At 36.7% G+C, this 23,667-nt stretch overlaps 1 protein-coding gene across 1 annotated transcript in view; it reads right to left on the bottom strand.

Moving 5' to 3' along the window:
* Positions 1-19,087, bottom strand: part of PLSCR5 (phospholipid scramblase family member 5) — a gene marked incomplete at its 5' end in the record, with an annotated part of 51,260 nt that extends 32,173 nt beyond the window's left edge. Inside the window, 2 exons of the mRNA XM_079100451.1 lie at positions 10,046-10,157; positions 19,016-19,087. Coding sequence (XP_078956577.1) covers positions 10,046-10,157; positions 19,016-19,087 — 184 coding nt within the window. The remainder of the gene's footprint in view (positions 1-10,045; positions 10,158-19,015) is intronic.
* Positions 19,088-23,667: the final 4,580 nt, after the last annotated feature.

Genomic DNA, 23,667 nt, shown 5'->3' on the forward strand with positions numbered 1-23,667 from the left:
TCCTCCTGGTTTTGCTTTAATGACTCGGATGGCTTTCTTTGCTTTTTGTTCTGGTACATCTAGGAGGTATCCTTGTGCTTTTTAATTTTATCATTGTGTATTCTAGCCCTGAACGAGCTTGTCTATGTTCTGGCTCTGATCTTGCTCAACTCCAAAATTCAAAATACTACAGAATACAGCTCACCTGGTCTTCAGAGTTGTACAAAATTTTTTAATTAAATTGTTTACATAATTACCCATACTGATTTCTCCCCCAAATTCTGATCGACTGGGCGTGGTGGTGCACACCAGCAATCCCAGCTGTATTCGGGAGGCTGAGGCAGGGGGATTTCAAGTTTGAGGCCAGTCTGGGAAACTTAGGAGACTCTGTCTCAAAATAAAATGAAAAGGGCTAAGGATGTAGCTCAGTGGTAGAGCTCCCAGGTTCCATGTCCTGGAACACACACACACACACACACACACACACACACACTTACTGGTAGTGTATACATTGTACATACCTATGTACATGTGCATGCATGCCCACATCGCCAGTATCCACAATGATAATTCCATGATAATTTGGATTTTCAGCGACCCTAAAACTCTGCCATGTTCCTTTCTATGGGCCAGTTATGATACTGAACACAGGACTTAGAAGCAAATGAAATACCCCCATGGCTGCCCAGGAGCTCTCTCTGAGAGGCTGTGAAGCCAACTGGCCCTACCCATCAAGGCTGCATTATGCTCTGTTGTAACTGCCCATTTCCTCATGGCTTCTCTTACAGATGACTGAAAGAACAGGAATTCTGTGTATTTTATGTTTCTTTACAAATATACGTTAGCCGACTTTGGTGAATGGATTTTTGCCCAAGTACACATCCACTGTCTCAGTCTGTTTGGGTTGCTATAAACAAACAAACAAACAAACAAACAAAAAAACACCATAAACTCAGTAGCATAAAATAAGAGAAATGTAGTCTCACCATTTTGGAGATCAAGAAATCCATGATAAGGGCACTGGAAGATCTGATGCATGGTGAGTTCTTACCCCTGGTTTACGAAGGAGAGCTTCTCCTTTTGCTGTTTACATGGTGGAAGGGGCCGGGTGCTACTCAATCCACTTCTGAAAGGCACCAATTCCGTTTGTGGGGACTCCGTCCTCATGATTTAATCACCCCCAGATCTCCATAAATTAATACCATCAACTTAAAGACTAGGGCTTTGCCAAGTGAATTTTAGTACCCAGACCACAGCATCCACCGAAATATTATACAAATTTGATATTCAAAGAAAATTCTTGTTCTCCCCTGAGTTACATTTTCATACTTCTGCAATTAGTTTTTTCTAGCATGTTGAGAACATTCTATATACCAATCAAAGTATGTGTTTGATATATATGAACAAAAAAGGACAGATTCCTAAAAAATCCAGGTGACTTCTGGTAAGGGACTGACTTATGTCACCAAAGACCCATAAATGCAGCCTAATGTATGAGAAAAACAAAATCAAAGCAACAAAATAAAAAACAAACAGACAAAAAAAAAAAAAAAAAAGTAAAGCACTGACTCATGAAAGCATCTAGAATTCTTGGTGTGTGTGAGTGTGTGTGTGTGTGTGTGTGTGTGTGTGTGTGTGTGTGTGATGTACCATTTCGGTTAGAGTATGAAAGAAATGACACAGAGTTTATTAAATATTTTCATTTAAAAATTCTTATAATGTAATTTTATTGGGCCTGGTATTACAGTGAAAAAAAAAAAAAAAAAAAAAAAGATAAGTTAACTGCTACTCCCCTAAGAATCACAGTGAAAAAATGGATCGTAATTCACATCAGTTTTACTTCTGCTAGGGTAAGGATATTCTTGGAAGTCTGACATTGTATACAGATGTGTATGTATACAAATAATTTTATTGGAGAAGCTCTGTGACTTTTTTCAAATTATTGAAGTGATCTGTTTTTCTTAAACTGTTGAGGACCACGCTGACAATACTCTTTGCTCCGACTTGTATTTTGCAATATTACCAAAAAACATTTTCAAAGAAAATGGCAAATGAATACCTTAAGCAAAAATAAAAAATTCTCTTTTGGTCTTGAAATTTACACTACACAGAAATGCAAGCTTTCTGGATGCTGACCCCAGAAGGGCATTTCCATTTGTATTTGAATAGACTCATTTCCAAATTTGGAGGGTAGCCCATGTTCCATTACCATGCAGCCCACAACGTGCTTGATATTGCTAATTAGGGTGCAAATTGTGGTGGTATTTCTGGTGACCTGGACATGTGTTCAATAGAAACAGAAATGAGCCCCTCAACTCATTTCACATAGACCAGAAAACATCTGCCAGATGGTTATAGCTCTCAGTAACTATTAAACTGGATCGCATTTGAACAAATGACTTAGATATATAGTGTTTGAAAGCTTATTGTGAAATTTCTAACATATCCATGGAGATTAGTCTTAATGAAAAACTACATTAATCTACCTCATGCATTGTGATTAGTCTAAAATGGATAATTCCCTCTCACTTTTGCCAAAGTCAAGCAAAAAATGCCTTTATCCATGTTTATATAATGCTGACAAAACATCTGGGAGATTTATTGATATAAGAGTATCTATTAGGACATCAAAATTAATTTCAATTCCCTGAGGTATCTTATTTTAATTAACAAATCCATGATCCTGTTCTATTAATTAGCATGTGGAAGAAAGAAGTTAGAGATGACTTTAATTCCAACAAAGCATTTCTCTTCTACAATAATAAAAAGAGCATTAACAATCTTGATCTAATTTGTTTTACACATTTAATAAGTCTTGAAATTTCATCTAGAAGAGTAATATAAGTACTATGAATTATTTTTAATTTAAAGCTTTATTTTTAGTGTGTATATTTTACAAGCTTTGTTATTAGTGGCACTGTAATTCTAATATTGTATCTTTTAACGATTATTAATATCAGCATGAGTTCATTTAATATTATATTATTAAACTTCCTGTTGAGCATAAATCTTATATATATTTCATTCCCCATTTTTTTTTTTTTTTTTTCTGATCTACTACTTGGTATAACTAGGCAGTAATGTGCATACAATCTGTAAATAACTTCCTGTTCGGCCCAAACCTGTCATTTCTGCATGGTCATTTTTTTCCCCCCTACACTGCTGCTATTGGCATATTCTTGCACTTTTAAGACTATCTTTAATGCAGCTAAAACAGTTTAGGCAACACTATAATTAAAAGATTAACTGTGCATCTAATGCATTGAAAGCACTAACATGGTGGAAAATGTTTAGTAATTTCAAATAATTCTCTTCCATCCAGCCACAAATGATGTCTTCAGGCAGTTTAAGATTAGAGGGGCTGGATTAAGACAGCAAAATGGCTTGATTCTGAAAGTCCTCCTAGAATCTTCCCACTTAGGGATGTTATGTTGCCAGCATGTTGTAGTCAAAAGCATCACAGAATTATTCTCAATAGAACTGATATTCAGTCAACATCAAACTTAAAAACAAATGGACATGGCATGTATGGTTTCTGTTTTTGAATCTGTCACACTCTATGCCGTCATAGATAAAGGGCATAGATAAAGGGCATGTAGTGGGTAGGCTTATGGGCTAAGAGGCAAAATTAAGAGTATTAGGGAAGTCATTAAATAGTAGATCAGACTCAGGTCTTAACAAATCTTGATGTGATTCAAAAGGAACAATAATTGAAGATAACCTTGGTAATAGTGGTCTACTAATAAAATGGAATCTGTTTTAGAAGGAATATTGCATTTAACTGAAGTTCAAAGTTTGTCTCCTGACAAACTTTGATTTGTCAATCAAAATCAATTGCAAATGTTTGCCTGTCAATGCTGATCTATAAAGAGATTTTATGTAGTTCATCTTTGAAAATGCACTTTCATAGATCGACACTGCTAAAGGCGGACATGGACTCACCGGCATATGGAGGGGCTTGTAGAACTTGCCAGATTCTTTAGCATGTCATCTCAATTCAGATCGTTCACTTCTAATTGAAAATTGGGTGGAAGCTCCTCACTTACACACACGAATGGATTCTGAAATACGGAAATTTCCTTTGAAGTTGAAACTATGGAACTACGGGTTGAAATTTGAAAAGTATAGCTCCTGCCAAGATTATGTGGGAATGGCAGTATTCCTTTTGATCTTAAGTTCTGATTGCCCCAGAAGTGTATGAAGTGGCTTAATATCATTTGTGCTTCAACGTGAATTGTCATGCCAAGATTTTCCTGTAATATACATTTTGTGTATTAGTGTAGGTAACTTCCAATTTTAGGCCAGATTAATAAAGAACATTCTCAAACTAATGGGAAAATGTAATTTTCAGAGGAATTCAGTGGTTCAAGGCAAAATAGTGGTTCAAGGCAATTCTTCTCCAATACAAAATTTCACTCTTTGCCCTGGTGCCAAAAAAAGCCAAAAAAAATGTCAAAACTGAGCTTCAGAATTTCTGTGTATTAGAAAAAGTCAGAATATTAAGTTCCTATTTCTGATGCAAATTCACAGAATTGATGATTTGTCATAAAAGACAATGATTGAGACCCTCAGTAGTGCTTTACCTAATATAAAGTCTTTATTCTTGTTGTGCTTATTTATATTAATCCACTAAGTTGATGTAAGAAGCAGGCACCATGACGGACTTAGATATGCACAAGATGAATGAGGGGAATTGTACTAATGTGACAAAGGAGGAGGAGCTGGAAGATGTGGGGAGAACCTTAAGGCTGTCATGCAGTTCTCTGATCTCTATGAAGAAATAAGGGAAGAAAGAAAGGTCTTATAATACAGATTTAAAAAAAATTATTATTATAATTTTTAATCAACACACCAAAAATTGCACATATTTGTGGGGTACAATATGATGTTTCATGCAGTGTGAGGAAAGTTTCAGACAAATCAATCTGGAGTCCTTGAGCCAAAGTGACCCATAAGAGAAGTTCCTGCTGTGCTTGTTTGGCCTCAGCTCAGTTTTGTTGGTAGAGTCCCATGCGAAAGCCAGACCGCCAATCAATTACACTCCCTTCAGCAAGAGGTCGGAGTGGTGCATTTCCTGGTGGACACTGCTTACCACTTGCCCCACGCTGGTTTGGGGAGAGCTCCTCCGTGGTTCTTAATGAGTTTCTTTTCTTGAGAGGAAAACTTGGAAAGGAGAAATAGGTGGGGTGAAGTAGAACTCCCCTCGCTGCAGTTGATACCAGGCTACTGGTACTCATCATTTTTCTCCCACACAACTCTTTCTAAATATCTGTGTGCTCTACTCTCACCTCAGAAAACAGTATTTGCTTTCCTGATCTTATCCTTTATTCCTGGGAGTCTCATTCATTGCTGGGTGATCCTTCCCATCTCATTTCTGTGTTGCTGCCTGCACATGTTCAATGAGGCAGGAGAGTATCAGGAGGGGCCCTTGTGGATAATCTGAGTTTCACATATTCTGCTTCCTGCTTGTAATGTGTGAGAGCATCCCTCCCCTCCCCTGCTTCCTGGGATCAATTACCCCTGCTAGGATGGGGATTCTTAGTCTTGTCTGTGATTCTTGGACATGGGGTGCCCTGGAGGATAAGAAGCCTTGGTGGCAGATACAGTTTGTAATTGGATGGGACCATTGCTGTTCCGCTTGGTACGAGCATGCTTTTGGGGGAGGCGGTGGAGGTTTCAGGACAACCATCCCTGCACAGTCCAAGAGCTGTGCAAAATCATCCAGGGTATCATTTGGAGTAAGGGAAGGGAAGGTCACTCTTGCATCTATTCCTGGTTCTCAAATTATGTATGTTTCCTGTTGGGGATGCAACATCGAACTGAGGTTTCTGATTCAATGCCTATAATTCATACCAAAAAATGACATCCCATGCTTTCATTCTGTAATAGAATTGACAATGGGCTGAGAAGCTCTATAGACCTATTCCAGCGTTCCATGAAACCATCTATTATCGGGCAGTCAGTGTGATTTAAGCACTCACTCTCATACCTTTCCCACTGTTCAGATGCTGTGTTACATGAAATCCTTACCTTTGGATTTCATAATAAAACACTTAAAAGTGGTGATGATTGAATCTGTGTAGGTAAGAATGGCAAATCCATACCAAGAATATGCATCTGTTCCTTTAAAATAAGGTGTCCTGATGGGCTTTTCAAATATGGCAGAGGTCTATGTAGTCTCCTGTCTCCAGGTGGTCAGTTTTTCCTTAAGTAATATTGCCATACTGACATCAAGATTGGGAAGGATCTGATAGTCTAACCTACGTGCAAGTTGATATATTTGCCTGCCACAGTTTCGGATATTTTGGCAGAAGACATGAGATTCCTGGATCAGAGACAATAAGGAGTTATTACTTCTGGAAATTGCAATAGTCAGAATCAATTTATATTATTTTAATGGACAAATCTTAACTGTATTACATTTTTGCTACACAATGAGAAGTTTTGATATATGTATATAATGTAGAATAATTAAACCAAGCTAATGAGCATATCTATCACCTCCCTTATCATTTTTGTGATGATACATTCGAAATTCACACATATATTTTGAAATTTGCAATGCCTTCTTATTGACTATAGTCGCCCTGCTGTTCAATCTCAAAACTCATTCTTCCTATCTAACTGAAATTTTATACTCTTTGAACAGCATTTCCTTATTCTCTTGTTCCATCCACCTCCCCACCCAACCCCCAGCCTCTGATAACTATCATTTCACTCTATTCTTTAAAATGTATCATCATTTTGCTCTGGTTTCCCTGGACTTCTTTCCCAAAGAAGTTTGTAAAGAATAATGCACACTTAATGAGTTGAATCACAGGACAGGGTTAGGGAATCCAGCTATTTCATAATGGGAAGTAAGCTTACATCAGTTGACTGGGAGAGGTGTTATCATTTTTACCCCAAACAATAAACTAACCTGTACTTGTTCCCATCCGAGAGACAATCTAACGCTCAAACATGTTCGCTATTTAAAAAGCCCTTAAAACCAAAGTCCTGAATAAAAGCAACCAGTGCCTCTGCTAATAAAACGTTCAGACATGTGTGAGACACATGGATAATTGTTTTCAACCATCAGTGCACAGTTGGTCTGTTGTTGAGTACGTTACACATTCAGGAGCAAGAACAGCATATAGAACTGGCTAAATGGGAGTCACTGCTCACAGTCCATATGTGGCTTTTAACTCTGCAATTGTGACCATTCCCCAGTGTGCTTCCTGTCCTATGTCTGGAGTTTCTGCTGATGATATTTGCTAACGTCAGTTGGTCAAGTAATTTTGTCTGCTTGGTTGTCCGGTTCCTTTTCCATGCATGTTTTCTGGTGGATATTAATATTGATTTTAAAAATCTCAGTATCTCTCACGCCATGTGTCCAGACAGGTGACACTTCGACATGTGTATTTTTGTCTCTGACCTTTCAATCTATTCCTACTAGTCTGCTGATCAAAAGGTTTGGTATTGACTGGGGTTAAGAAAATAGCATATTCCACCATTTGACCCAGTTATCCCATTCCATGGTTTATACCCAAAAGAATTTCAAATCAACATACAACAGTGACACAGCCACATCAATGTTTATAGCAGCTCGATTCACAGTAACTAAACTATACAACCAAGCTAGATGCCCTTCACAGATGAATGGATAAAGAAAATGTGGTTTACATACATGATAGAATATTACTCAGCTTTAAAGAAGATGAAACTATGGCATTTGTTGCTAAATGGATGGAGTTAGAGAATATTGTGCTAAGTGATATAAGCTAAACCCAAACCCCAAAGGCAGAATGTTTTCTCTGATATGTGGAAGCTAATTCACAAGGGTAGATAGGGAAAAAGAGAGTGACTTCAGTTTAGGCAGGTGGAAGTAAAAGGAGGGGAAGGGGAATGGGGGAAGGAATGATAGTGGAGTGAAACAGGCATTGTCACCTCATGTACATGAATGACTGCATGACCGATACAACTAAATAGAACAAATCAAATTAAAAAAAGAACCATGAGTCCCAGCTTCAGCACTGCATAGACCAGCAGGAACAAGTGCCAGGGGTACATTCTGGGTCTTGGGGATATCACCAAGGTTTGTAGACAAGGGGGAGTATGGTCCAAGGGGGCTAATCTTCTGACCTTTCAGAGAAGGTAGAACTACATTTGTAAAATAATAATCCCAACTTTTAAATATTAGAAATTCATTTAATTTACACGCTAAACAACAAAGAACTTAGAATTCTTCCATGGTATTACATACTGCCACCCACCGCTAGCTTGGAACTTCTTTGTGAGCTAAACCTGGCTTCCCATCTTGGTTTGTCAACGGCTGCATGATTCTTGGGCAAGTTCTTTAACTTGTCAGAACATTGGTTTCACACCATTGCAATTGTAATAATGACAGATCCTTTACCACACTGGTTAAGGATGATAAAACGTCCATGTTATGGTGACAGCTCAGTTCCTGGCACATGGCAGACTTAGAATGGGTATTCAGTAGTGGTTGTCCTAGTATCAATTTTTACTTCAGGTACCAGGGTCTCCAGTAAGATTAAATATTTGTAGTTAGATTAGTAAAATACAATTATTTTTCCAGTTTTTGGAGAAAGAATTAATACATTTTCCAAAGGCAATAAAAGGTATGTCAAATAAGAGGAGAATAAATTTTAAAATCCTCTTGATTAATAACTGCTATAATAAAGGAATCTGACTCTTTCAGTGAAGACCACACATTTTCTTTTTAAACAACTTAGATCTTCCATGAAATTGAAAGTTTGGTTATTTAATAATAAATCTGCAATTTCCTTAAACAGAAGACTTATCTTCAGTGATCATTTTATTTTGGATACTTTAATATGAACACATACATGTGCAAAATAGAATTGGCTGTAGGTGTCTAAAATGAGGTCACTCTGGGGAAATAGGTCACTGTGAATCAACACAGGCCATGAAACTGTACTACTAGCTCTAATGTACAGTATGGTTATGCGTTTGGTGAGCTAATGGCATTTAAAAAAAAATTGTAGTTTCTGAAAAGCCAACTGACTTTCAGGATTCTCTTTGATCATAACACTGTTTACAATTCTGCCTTCGTAACCACAGAATTCGATTCGTAAATAGATTATGACCTATGGGGATCTTCGCATTATTCTAAATGTGAACAGTGTCAAAATCTATTTTGAACATTTATTCTTAGAGAACTCCTTTGAAGTTATCTCGAGAATCCTAATGGGCTGCATCAATCTGCTCTCCTAGAAAATTATTTCAAGTCATGGATTTCAGGGTAAGCAAAATATGTACTTCACATATAGAAATTATCTTCCTAGCAAAAAATTCTTATAATTTATGCTTATAAATATAACTTAAAATAATATAACTAATAATAATCAGAAAAATAATTTATAATGCTTATAAATTAAAATTTATAGACAGCCTTTCTGGACCTTTCTTATTCAATTCACACCATAGGAAAAAACCCAAAATTACATCATGTCAGTTTTCTGTTTGAAACTTTTCAATACTATGGATACCCTTAGAAAAACACCCAAACATATTTTGATCTTCAAAGCCTTACGAACTTTGTTCCCTGCCCAGTTCCCAGATTCTTCTCTCTCTTTCCCTTCCAGAGTCTCTATCTAAAGTTTAGTCCCAATTGGCAACGGCCCCAATAGGAAATCACCAAGTTATCTGTTGATCAGGAATTGATTGTGAAAACCATGACATATCCTGCACACAGTTTAGGTGATACTGAAGAAAATGTATCTAGAATGGAAAAACAGACACATGATTTTGCATCTAAATTATCAGAAAACACTTACATACAAGTTAATTTTAATGCGAATGTAGAGTAGAACTAAATATATTTTCTATGCTGAAAGTAAAATGCTTTCTTCACATCCATTTGTCAGCTGGGAGGTACATTCCATTATTTCTGCATTAAAAGGGACGTTCTTGGGAGTTGAGACTAAGTTTTTGTTGTGAAGAAAACCCTCTAGAGAATTTCAGAGGGAAGTTAAATATAAATGCATTAAAAGATACTGGGTTAGCATTGGGATCGTAAGTGTCGTGTATGGGTGTTCGGTACCTGAGGTGAGGGGGGCATTCTTGCTCTGTGGGGGAACAGCACTTGTGTTGACTGACAAGCATCCTGCATTTCCCACAGATATGAAGCTGCCATGCAGTTCACCAAGCTGTACCTGAATCCAAATAGAGACAAGGGGTCTAAAGCAATCCTGAAATTCCTGCTTCTCTAGTTGTGTTGGGGAACTTAGGTGTCAGTCAAACCGTGCACTGCATCCCCCGGTGACAATTTCTGGGCATATAACCTAAAGACTCGGTTAGTCTAATAGAAGGAATTTCATTGGATAGAGGTGTTTTCTTGTGCAGGATACAAACAAGAAGACAAGTGGTTTTGATCAGTACAAGTAATTATCTTAAAACCATGATGTTGGAAGCCACCTTCCATTGGAACTGTTCATGGTTGAACGAAGAGAAGAAAACAGTCAGCGCTTCATGACCTAGAAGAACAGATAGTTTATTCCACTTTGGACTGTCTGCTATGTAAGCACCAAAATTTCCTTTTTATTTAGTCAACTTTGAATTTGCTTTTATGCAAAATGCAACCAAAATTACAATTTTCAATAAATTTTATTATGCATATTTGAGGTTTAAAACATACTAATATTGGAGACATAGACTGTAAAATGGCTACTGTAGTGAAATAAATTAGGGTAAAACTTTGTTTCCCTAACATGAAACAACAATCAAGATCAGTTAGGTAATATTCATTACATTAAAACAAATACTTGAATTATTTATTGATTTACTTATTTTTGCTTTTTTCATGTAACACTGAAAAGAAACATTAAAAAATAAATACCTAAGCCTAGAACACTATAAATGTATATTTTGTAAATCTATCTATATAGTAGAAAACTATAAATATTCATAATTGTAAAATTAAGGGGAGAAATTTCCATAACAGAGCCATCTAGTGGGGAGGAGAATATGCAGTAGATACAAAAATTATTTAGTGTTTGGGTATTCCACTTTTATGAAATAATATTTAAGATGCAAGTGATAACTTCTATAATATATAAGTAATAGAAAATACAAAGTATAATTTTGCTAGTAACTTTTCATTATTTTACCTGTCCTTCTTAGATGATAAATGAAGAATTATAATATGTAAATATTTGAATATATATAATGATAGGAAGTGATGTGAATTTCAGTGTTTACAATGTAAGTACTTCTTACTACCCAAGAACAAAATTTCCATGTGCAAAATTTTTAGATCCTTTTTCCTTTTTTTCCTCTAAAACAGGTCAATAGTACCGAACTTAGTCATGAGCTTTTTGTACATCTCAGTTGCCCTACCTATAAATTAGGCTTACTGACATTTCCAAAGGTCCCTGACCTGTGCAACGACATTGATAAAGTATCTTATAGTTCTTTGTTAACTCTAAATTAAAAGAAAATTATTGCCAGCACCATGGTGCATGCCTGTGATTCCAGCATCTTGGGAGGCTGAAGCAGGAGGATTGCAAGTTCAAGGTCAGCCTCAGTGATTAATCAATAATCCCTACGCAACTTAGCAAAGTCCTCTCAAAATAAAATGGGCTGGGAATTATAGCTCAGTGGTAAGTGAACCTGGGTTCGATCCTCAGTTCCAGAAATTAATAAATAAAAGAAAAAAACTTTTTTCATTCTTTTATTTTTAATATGCCTACATTTTTTTTTTTTCCTTTTACAGACTGTATTTTGATTCATTGTACATGGTGGAATGAGACAGACATCATTACCCTATGTGCACATATGCTTACATGAATGGTGTGAATCTACATCGTGTACAACCATAGAAATGAAATGATTTACCCCATTTGTGTACAAAAGAAAATTATTAACACAAATTTTCCTTATGTAATGTTAAGTTTTAGAACTATCCCAGGGCAAAAATAGAACAAGAAAATGTCCCTCTATTTCACAAGTATACATAATGGTCTTTTATTATGTTCAAATTGCTGTACTATATTTGCTCCATCTGATTTCGGGGGGAGGTTACGTTTGGGGATCTTGAATATAAGTAGGATAAAAGTACAGAAAGGTTTATGAATAATTCAGTATGCTTCCTTTCATCTTTCTGTAATTTCAAATATGTATATGCACATACATACATGAAAACATAGATACACACACAGATTTGACTCTGATATTCACAGGAAACTCTTAGCTGTTATATGCCGGATTATAAATATTTCATATAAAATTGATTTCCTTGGAAGGCATATAACCACCATTCTCTTGAGCCATCATAAATGTGTCCTGTAAATTGCAATTTAGTTCTAATTATATACACGCTTTTACGCTTACTGCTTTTCAACTTATTTTTGAGTGATAGGACGTTAGTGTGTTCTAAGTCAATATGTTGCAATTGGTGAATTTTTGGAATGTGTCATGGAGACTACTCCTCCAACAGCATTGTGTTTGTAAAAAGACGACTATTTTTCCTTTAGGGCTGTCACACCGGGCACCACCTGCGAGGGGCAGCGGGAGGCTGTTCTTAGAATGATACATAAATGTTAGGTAATTTCTAGGAAGAGAGCATCTTTGATCTGGACTACATGCTAATGAATAGAGTTTAATACCGATATCACTTTATAAATCAATGGATGAACGAGTGACTGATACCTACACCAGGAGACTTCAAAGTGGGTTTTCAAACTTCTCTACATGTAGTTAACTACTCTTCAGAAACCTACATCACTTACTTTTATCTTTATCACAGTAAATAATCAGACCTTACCTCTTGGTTCTTTTAAATGCTCTGGACTTAATTGTCAACGATATCACAAACAAAGATTTTGTTGGGAAAGCACTTTGGGCCCAGCTGTCAGGAGAACTGGAATGTCTTATTTTCCCACTCGGGGGCCATTCCACGGAAGCATAATCACAGTCCCTCAACCCCGGGGCTGTTGGCAGAGTGGGTGCCAGGAACAGCTGGGCTGTCCAGAAGGGGTTCAGAGGATTCCCCCACCAGGAAGGGGTCTCAGGAGGGATTGAGTGGAGGCATCGATCTGGAATATATTTTGGCGACCCACAGTTCCACGACCCAGTGTCCAGGAACCTTTCACTCTTCCAAGCATCCACAAATCCTTCACCTGCTGACAATTCAAGTTTAACGGACTATTGTAAAACATGAAAATAAACTGGATATTACCTGTAAACGATATTATGTGTGGAAATGGACCTACTTAGCCGCACAGTAAAATGGATATTTATTCATACTAAAATGGGAATACCTGGAAGGATTTTATTTATTTACTTTACTATAGAAAATGGTGATTACTTGTTTCTTGCACTGTCTTTAATAAAAGGGGATTTCCAGCCTCACATGGCAGCTGATTTGCATTTGTATGGTGAAATGCTGCCATCGTGTGGCCACTTTGCCCATGGCCCCGTCCCCGGTCCTCAGGGAGAGACTCAGCTTGGGGCTGATTTTATAACGTGCTTGAGGGTTGCGGGAGGTATGGTGCCCGGAGGGGACATTATTTTAATACAATAAGAATTTTTAAAGCATAATAATTCAAAATAAACAGTAAATAAACTTACTGTTATTTTTCACAACTGGATTTTAATCTGTATCTTTGGGCGTTCTTAGAATTTTCTACTTTATATAGGTCAACTATTCAAGTTACAAACCTTTAAACTTTTTGGAAGTGTTTTCTTCAAAAGTCTAAGGTTTTTTTTTTTTTAAATATTTGTGTCTGTTCTGAAAGCTATCATAATTTATAAAATGTCCCTTTATTTGCATTCGGTTTGGAACGATCTCTGACGCATACCCCACTGTAAACCATAGGGGGCGTTACGAGGTCACGTTTGGGTTCCCTCTCAGCAGGAATGTGTTTTAATTCATAGAAAAAAACTTGGTTTTTCTTCTTGAAAAAAATAACTCCTCTAATTTCTAAAGGATATTTGATTCATTCTGACAATGTTTCCAATAAACATCATGCTCATTATATATACTTTAGGGATTTAATTTCTGAAGAGAAAAATAACTGTGTCTATTTCACTATATATACATATTCCTAATGTGATAAAAATCCAAATAAATTTATAGTTAATCAGGAATATATAGTTTCAAGACATAATTTGGCTTTTGTCTTCGTTAAACTGAGGTCGTTCCTCCATTTCCAAATATTTTAAAATAATCTTTCATTACATGTTATCGTGAATGTAAGTTTTTGTTACTCAAGATTGAAATCATGAAATTTTGGGCTTAGTTTCATGAAAGTGTGAAATCTTGAGACAACTATGGTGCATTACTTTAAATAAAAAATATTTTCATAGTTATACTGAAATTATAGTTCTTTCAAATGTATGGCATATTTTCAAGGTTTACCTGAGATTTAACTGTCAAATTATGAGAGGTAAGTAAAATGTGGTAAATTAAATATTTAAGTTAAAAATGGAAAGTTTGCATGGGAAAAGAATGTTTTATAATGTGGAACATCTCTTTCGTATATTTCTTTAAGCAGATATAAGGAAACCGAGGATAAGGCAGGTCTAGTCTAGAACCATGGTTTCTGTCTCCATCCAAAATAGTTTAACAGTTATCAATACTCCAAGTTTTATTGAAGTAATATATATTCGTGTACACACACGCACACACACAAATAACATTATCTTATTACCTTCGTTTATAAAATTAAAATATTAAATAATAGTTTAATATCAACTTTTAATTTCCTTTTCTAGTCCCAATCCCTTTTTTAGATAATCATCCTTATGCATTTGTCGTACATTCTGAATTTTTAATAATTCAGGTAAAGATGACTAGGATGTAGGTTTTTTAAAATTTCTAATCACTGATAGTTTTTTCCAGCTGGTGATTTTTGTACCTGTACACATTTTTAAAAATATTGGTTGTTGGTTTGAACATAGCAGTAATGATAGTATTTGTACCATGGAAATTTGGGAAACTCTGGAAATCTGGGCATTTCTTCTTCTGGAGGCTTGCTCCGAGTGTATCAGTGAGTTTTTCTTAAGTGGAAACACTATTGGCATTTCTTTTAGGTAAACTCTTCCTGTGGGGTTTTCCTACTCATTGTGAAATGAATGGTATCTCTGACAGCTGCCCAGGAAAGACCAACAGCAAACCCTAAGATTCAAACCTGTAAGATTCAAATGCTCTTAAAAGATATTTGCAAATGACACCCACTTCTGTAGGGATGTCTAAGCCACCTCTGACAGTCCAGTTGTGACCGCTTTTAGTTTGGATCAGAACTAGGTATAGACATATTGTGATGAGTTAGTTTTACAAAAAGAAATCGAGACCAATTGGTAAGGGAGTTTGTTAACAGACTGTTGAAACTTCTTGGTCACACTGTTGAGCTCCTTATTGGACGTTGAGAGACAGAAAAGAGGGAAATCAACTGGGAGGCCTCAATGTGCGTGTGTTGTTTTGCCAACCTGTAGCATTTCCTTTTCCTCAGATAACATTACACTCCAGTGCCCTGTGGACTGGAGTCATGCCACCCAGCACAGAGGCCAGTGGCCACTGATGACTTCCCAGCTGACACGAGGCCAGTGCCATTGAGAGACTCAGTTTTGAACTGCCATGTACTGAAAGGGTAAAATCTACCCTCAAATTTTGAACATTTAGTCCAGATTTAAATAAAATGTAAAATATCTCTAACAAGTGTTTATATATTAATAAGATGCTGAAATGAAAACATGTTTGATACACTGAGTTACATGAAATATAAATTACAACTCATGCATCAGCTGCACCGCTTTCTTTTTACTTTTTAAAAAGGTGGTCACTAAAACCTTTAAAAAAATCACACATGCAGCTCACATTATATTTCCATTAGACAGTGTGGCTCGAGGAAAAAATAATCTCTTTTTCATACCTCGCCCCTGCAGGTCTGTTTTCCTTCATTCTGTTCTGACTCTGGAGGTCCTCGGTGATTCCAGCTTGGTTAAACGCAAGTCCATTTCATCATTTTAGAAGAGGCTGCAGGACTTACTTTCAACCCAGAAGAATGAGGCGCAGGATTTTAGCTCCAACTGCTGGGAAGAATAGTCCCATTTTGTTGGCTTTCAAACTGTCTGTTAAAAGTCTAGAATTGGTAGCAGGTGTGTTACCACCTTAAAGACAAGGCCAGGGTGAAAACGAAGCCCACCTAGGAATGCAGGGCCACAGGGTGGACCCAACTCCTACTGTCAAATGCACCTGGAGATAAGTCAGTTACCTGTAGCAGCCTAGACCTGTGTGGTTTCAACCTGCTCAGCTGAAAATTTTCTGCCACCTGAAAGGCAAAAATCCCTCATGGACACAAAACCTACAGCATTAACAGAAGGAGGGCCTATGCGAGGACTGGAACTCGGGGCATTGAAGAATATAAAATCCAAGGCACACTGGAGGAGCATGGCCCTGATTGGACTTAGTTAATACACGGAGAAGCAGTAACAAATTAAAACCATTAACAACAAGAAGACACCAGCTTTGACTGCCTGCTTGAAGCAGGTCAGTGAACTTCACCGTTACATCACACAATGTCAAGGTTAATGAAAGTCAAAACTTGATCAAAATTCCATCTTGGCCACTAATGATTTATTTAATTTCTGCCCATTTCTTGGGATCTTGGAACCCCAGAATCAGCATCTGAAAAATTGGGATACAAAATAATTGTCTTATTTGCTTGATAGAAGGATGCTTGCCACCAAGGACTGATGGACACTATGTTCAATATAAAGAGAAATTTACCATTGCTGAGACAATTCATTTTTCAAATAGGTACTGAATATTAAATTCTGAGATTTAAAAAGTCCTCAGTCCTAAATCTATGGCATTCTTCTCTGAAATATAATATAAAAGCATCTTCTAACAATCAAAGGAGCCTGGCTTAAGCTGTATATTGTAACAATTTATGTTTTCCGACTTATGAAATTAAAACAACTTCAAATTTTCAATGCTTTTGAAATTATTTTTCCTGTGTTGAAGTTAATGCAGTAATTCTTTAAAAATGTAAACGTGTTAGGAGATAAGCCTCTTAAAATAAAACAACTCATTTTTAAAGTTTTGTGTGCTTTGTTATAACTGCTTCTTTTATACTTAAGTAATCTGGGCAGCATTAATCACTGACTTATTGATATTACCTGATTATTCATTGACTGTTGATTATTAATTGACTGTTGGTGATGAATATGTTTAATTAGCATGTGATATTGAACTTGTTTGAAATTTACTTTTTTCTAATTATATGCTGAGTTCAAATGCTCAATTACCTGATTGTCAGCATTTTAAAATGACTCTTTTTTGGTTTTGTATGTGACCTTTCATTCATTCTTAATTTAGTCTTGCTAAGTAAATGCTAATGTAAAATTAGTGAACTCAGGAAGAACATATATTGAATATATTCTTATATATATGTACATAGAAAAATATTGTTAGCAACTAACATATATGCAATGTTATTGAAGACTGTTTTTAGTAACCAATCACCCAACTCTTTCTCTTATAAAAATGACTCAAATTCATGACCTGGTCACTATTTGTGCCTATTGCAGACTAGTTTTGAGTGAAGCCAAAATGTTTATCTGTTTAACCAGGTGCCTTCTGACATATAATCTTCTATTAGGTCTTATGTTCTTATTTTTGGTAATTCATAATTCACTTCAAATAAAATTCAAGGAGTGTTTCATGCATCCATAGTCTTGAAATATTTTGAAATTTAAACACTTACTAGTCTCTGGATTTTTAAAATCTATTTTTGAAATTATAATGGTAACATGGAAAAAGACACTTGATGAATGCATTTACTTCTGTCCTCTGATTGACATAAAGTATTCAAAAAATTTTCTAAAATGTTTGATCTTCTCTCCTCCATCTTCAGAGGGTCCAGTGGAGTTGACCACTTAGACGGAGGTAGAAGTTGATTTTTTTAAATTGAATTAGGGTTAACTGGAGTAAGATAAGCTTTCTCATGATAGAACTTTCTCATAGGGATCCCCAAGATGATATTGAAAAAATGGGTCCCCTGTAATATGCTGGATATATTCAACTCAAACACAAGTGATTGAACAAGTAGAGTGCCTACACTTGACACCAACAAAAACATTACCTAGTGGGAGAAAGAAAGATAGGTCCCTCTAATTGTATAATAGTGGAAGGGTACGTGCATAATTACAGGGCTGCGGTGACAGCCGCATACCATGTCCCCTATCTGGCACCGCGGGCGGTAATTTACCCATGTGCTTCCCATTCATTTGAATGGAGAGCAGTGGGGGGTCGCCCTTCCGAATCCTATATAATTGCGCGACATTTTAAAGCAACTATCATCGAAGATTTCTCATTTTAATATTGTGTAAAAACGTGACTTATGTTTTAAACTGGACTTGCCTCCCCAACAGAGCTTTTAAGTACGATGCTTAAATGACCAGCCTCCTTACAGGTTTATTCTGAAATCTTTCTTTTATCATTTTCATATTCCAAGGCACATGTGATGGGTAACAACAAAATCTCCTTGGTGCAGATTTGGTTTGACAAAAATATTGGAAAAAATCTTGTCTTTTCACGAACATTCCTAAAGGTAGTAGGCGTAGTAGCATTAAAAAGGGAGATGTCAACTCCAATGTGAGTTCAGCTGTAGTTTTGTCACACTGACTTCAGTAGTCGCTTTATTTGAAAACATTTTCAGAATGATGTTGGTATCTGCTTACTGAGTTCTTCCTCTCTAATCTCAATCGGAGCAGACTCAAGGACTAGGAAATGGACAGAATGTTTCCTGCCATACTGAAGCTGCTGGCTGAGGACTTCAGGGCCACCACACAAACAGGGTCCAGGAGAGGACCCTAGCCTCCTATGAGAAACCTCTTTGTTGTATTTAATGCACCATTCTAGAAGACAACCAAATAAGCAATATACCTTCTTTATTTCCTTACAGAGAGGCAGTTAAAAATGTCAAGGAGAAGAGTATAGAAGAGAAAGAAGGTTTGTTTTTGCCATGACACAACTCAACTCTCATTTCATCTGCTTCCTATGGGCTACCTGATCTTCAGAGCTGGGGTAAATTGCCTCATGCTCTGGTTTCCTGGAACACTTCACAAAATGAATCTCCATCGTGACCAGTGTGGTCATGGGGTGCAGATGATGGTAAATGCAGAGGCTCGGAGCTCCTCAGCTGTGCGGCACATTAAAGCTTTTAGTTGCTGGGTTCTGGGAAATTCAAGGTGTCCCAGCGCTCTGGAAAGTGCCCAGAGAACATGGGCAGTGGCTCTTTGCTGAGCAGTATAGAAGTACATAATATTCCAACAAACCAATAAGGATGTATGAAGTAGGATCTATTTATTGTTCATCTTAATATCCCCAACCAGCAGGGCACAAGTTGTTGGAAATCAGTAAGTAATCTTTGAATTAATGTACTTTTAATCAGAAAAATACACACTAAAGTGAATTTAAAACATATCAGTGTGTATTTTAATTAAAGTTCTGTCCCTGTGATTTTCCTACAGTAGGAGACAATGAATGATTTAAAACTAGTGTGGAGAGAAGACAACATTCCAGTCAAAGGACTCAGCTTGGCCGAGAAAACTTTGATTGCTAATACTATTTAGTAGGTCTCTATTCTTACAGCTAAACAGAGATGCCAAAGAGATGGGAGCGAGTTGATGAAAGTAAAGTCCATTATTTTAACAGATGTGATGTCCTGTTGTGAATTAAGCAAAACAAGGACACTTTGGAATATTTTCAGTTTGATTCTTTGAATTTCTCATGTTTTCTTTTAGTCAGAAATTAGTGTTCTTTTTGTTTCCTTGCCTGTTGGTGTCCTATTTAGTGGAAGAGATGGATGGAAGTTTCTGGAAAAAATTAAGATTAGGGTGAGGAAAAACTTCCAATTATGATGAATTCTACAGAACACAAAAAGTTATCTCTAATTTATCTTGAGTACAGATAACAATCTCCTGATATGAAGAGGCTATACTTAAAATCACAATAAGGATTGTTTTCCAACAGACTAAATGATACTACGCAAGATGGTTTAGATATTGGAGTTGAGGGTGAGGTGAGACTCAGAACAGGTACATCTTAACTGCCGCCGAGGTGGCTGAGGGTCCTTTGCTGTGGGTCACCTCACTCTAATGAAGCTGGGAGCAAAACCTGAACAAATCATAAGGCTTATGCCAATTCATTAGATGGAAATATATGGATTTTGTGTTTTGGCTCATGAATGTGGGTCTCTACTGGTAATGGCACTCAAGGCTTATTTCTTCCAGATCCACCTGCTTCCACCATGGTGGTGATCATCCCTAAGTTTCCAAAGACAGGGAGTACACATCTGTCATTTTATGGTTTTCATTCCTAATCCGAATTCCCACCTGAATGTGCTCTAGGAAATTATGAAATTGATGTTCGTTCCTCTGCCTTCCTTTTCATTCTTTTTTCCTTCCTTTCCTTCTTTTGCTTCTTCTTTCATAGTGTTATCAAGACTGAATAAATACTTGCCAGATTACCCTCAATTTGTATATTTGATATTTTAAGGACCATTTTTCCAAAGAGTTTCCTGAGTCCTTTTGTCACTACTGACTTACTCATCCCCACGTCACATTGGAAAGAAACCACTGATCTGCCGTGAACGTTTCTTATTTTGATAGTTCAGTGCCATAGGTCCTGATTTCTATGAAGAAATTTGAATGGGAAGTTCACTTTTCACACATCTGGTATGCAGGTGAATGGAATTTATATAGTCAACAGAATAGCATCAATACCATTGAACCACATCCACCATATAAGCTAAAAAGGGCAAAATAGAACAAAGATACTGCTTTCAAAATGATAGTGATCGTTTTATAATTATGGAAAATTAATGTTTTATACTGAATGTGTTTAACAACTGAGAAACAGATTGTACTATATTTTATTTTGCCAGGATAAACAGACCATTAATATAGCCCAAATAGGAAGCCTTAGGCTAAGATCAGGGTATGATAGAGAAGCTGAAGGAAATATTTACCCTCTGAAATCTGGGTTTAGAATTGGTTGCTGTTAAATCTAAAGAATTTCGAAAGGTGGTGTAAAGTAACCTTCATGTTTAAAATTCTCAACTCTTTCTCTCTTCCTTACTTTTGGATTTGGGGCCAATAGTGAAATCAAAAGTACTTTCTGGTGTGTATTTAAGTCATTGCACCACACATGAAATGCTTCCAACAATGAGGCAGACCCTTGAGGCTTTCTGTCCTTGCCAGCAGTGTGGCCATGCAGATTGGTGTTCTCCCTATGTATGCGTTTGTGAAGAAATGGAATGGATATAGAATTTCATTGCTAGACTTTAGCAATATAAAAATAAAATACGAAAAATATAAAAATGAAAATAAGAGTTACAAACTCATATTCAGGAAAAGAGGACATTGGTACAAGGATCTGCCACATACTGCATAACACTTAGAATGTTGGCCACTGTTATTAAAAGTCTTTATATTGTAATGATGTGAATCAAAATGCACACATATTTCCTAATCTACTTTCCCCTTAGAAAATGGCTATTGATTTTTTGGACTCTGGAAGCTAGAGCTGTATCTGGTCAAAAAGTCTCCTGGACTGGCAGGCTATTGAGTTAGCTGCCTGAAGCCGCCAGGAGAGGGTTGCTTTTGATTAGAACTGACATCTAAGACTTTTCAAAATGAGTTTCTTCCCAGCCTGCTCATGTACTCCACTTTATAGTTTATAGAATTGCAAACCCGTTACTTAAAATAGCAATCAGACTACATTTACAATCTGCTGACAATCAATACAATTAAGAATAATTAAAAGTTCAGGCACTACTAATTTCCTCATGAAGTGTCCTGGAAGCCATAGGGCTACAGGCATTTGAAATAATGCTAATTTCACACGCTCTGAGAAGGGATGCTCCATCTTGAATTGCTTCTCTCCCATGAGGAGGCAGCTACAGAAATGGGGAGTGCCGTGACATGAAACTGCCTGCTACAATATTTAACAAAAGCTATGCTCTGGTGGGGAGCAGAGGAAGAGCTGCTGACCCTTCAACGCGGTGATTCCTGAACCACTGATTTCAGAGGAAATCTTCGTGTGTAGGTAACAATTTATGTGGTCTGACTGCTTGAGATCTGTGTTGCCCTCAAAGCTCTCCCTAAATGCCTGTAATGAAATAGGATTTTATAAGTAAAATTTCATTCCTTAATATTATAGAGTTTAGATGAATCAAAGTCTAAGATCCTTTTACAGTAGGGCAAACATTTCTGATGAGATTTATGAACTAACATTTATTGAACAACTACTATGTGAGATTTTTTTTTTTAAACATTGATTATTATATTGCAAAATGCTGGCCTAGTGTCTGTAAAGAGTTAAGTACCATGAAGAACACTTAGAGGCCCAGTGAGCAAATGTTAGCAGAGAAAGGAACAGTCCTGAATGTGTGTGTGTGTATGTGTGTGCACGCGTGGGGGAGGGGGCAACTTAGAGAATTCCAAATCAAACTCGAGTGACTTCCTTGTTTTGTCTTATGCAACTCCTTAGAGGGTCTGTCTGTGGGACCACTTTTAGTTCACATGGTTCGTGTTCTTGCAGATTCTGCACAGTTTGCAAGCCGGATGGAGGAGGCAGGAGTGGAAGTGAAGCTACAAGTCTACTCTGATGCCTACGAGGGGGAGCTGAACCCCCCCCCTCTCATCCCTGGTTCTTCATTGTGTGAAACTCGGCATCCTGCTTGACTTGGAGGGGTCTCATTTCCTGCATGTTGGAGGAAGTGAGTTCTAGGTGGAAACATACTGAACTATCAGAACAGCAAAGCGTGAAGGAAGTCATGCATTCTGGAGGAGTTATTTTAGTTCAAATATTACAGATTTCCTCTTTTTCTCTTGAGAACATTTTCTTGATGTTTGAAGCAGAATTTTGAGATAATTAGAGAAAACAAACAAAACCTCATGTTTATCTAAACAAGGATTTCTTTTAGAAGGATTTAAAAATATTTTCTAATTTCTTGACTTATTTTATGAATTTTGGCTGTCTAAATGGGCCAGAACATTCTTTTAAATTTTATTTCCCATTGGCTTGTAATTACAATATTGTTATTGGGTTGACTTTGCTAGGAATATTTTAATAATTTAATATTTAATGTTAATGGAAGAAACTCTGGTACTAAAGTCAAGGCATCTATCTCATGCCAAGGGCCAGAATGAAAGTTACCTGATTGTAAACATAGTACCTTTGCTATGTGAGGGTTTCACACAACCTTTCCATAATTTATGGTAATGCCCAATATAGATTATGAAATAAAGGAATTTGTGGGTTGTCACTCTTGAAAAACCAAAAGAGAGATTAGTAGGTTACTACTCAAAGGTTTCATGAAAACAGTACAGGATGCTGAGTACATATTATTAAAAATGCAAAATGACGATATGGACCAAGAAATATGTAATATACAAATTTTGTCGTTAATATGGTTAATTTACTTCTTAGCCATTTAGGCAAATTGTGGTGGTCTTGAACAACTTAACAAGTGTGCAGAGCATACTGCTTATAACTGAGGAAAAATGGGGGTTTCTTATGTGACACTAGCTGTATAAACCTGACCAACTCACTTGGCTTCTTCTGTTTCTGCTTTCCTTCTTTCTTTGTGGGGTTCTTTACACTGAGCTGTTTCCCCAGCCCATTTTATTTTATTTTGAAACAGGATGTCTCCT

Source organism: Sciurus vulgaris (assembly GCF_902686455.1).
Source record: "Sciurus vulgaris genome assembly, chromosome: 10".
NCBI classification, from domain to species: domain Eukaryota; kingdom Metazoa; phylum Chordata; class Mammalia; order Rodentia; family Sciuridae; genus Sciurus; species Sciurus vulgaris.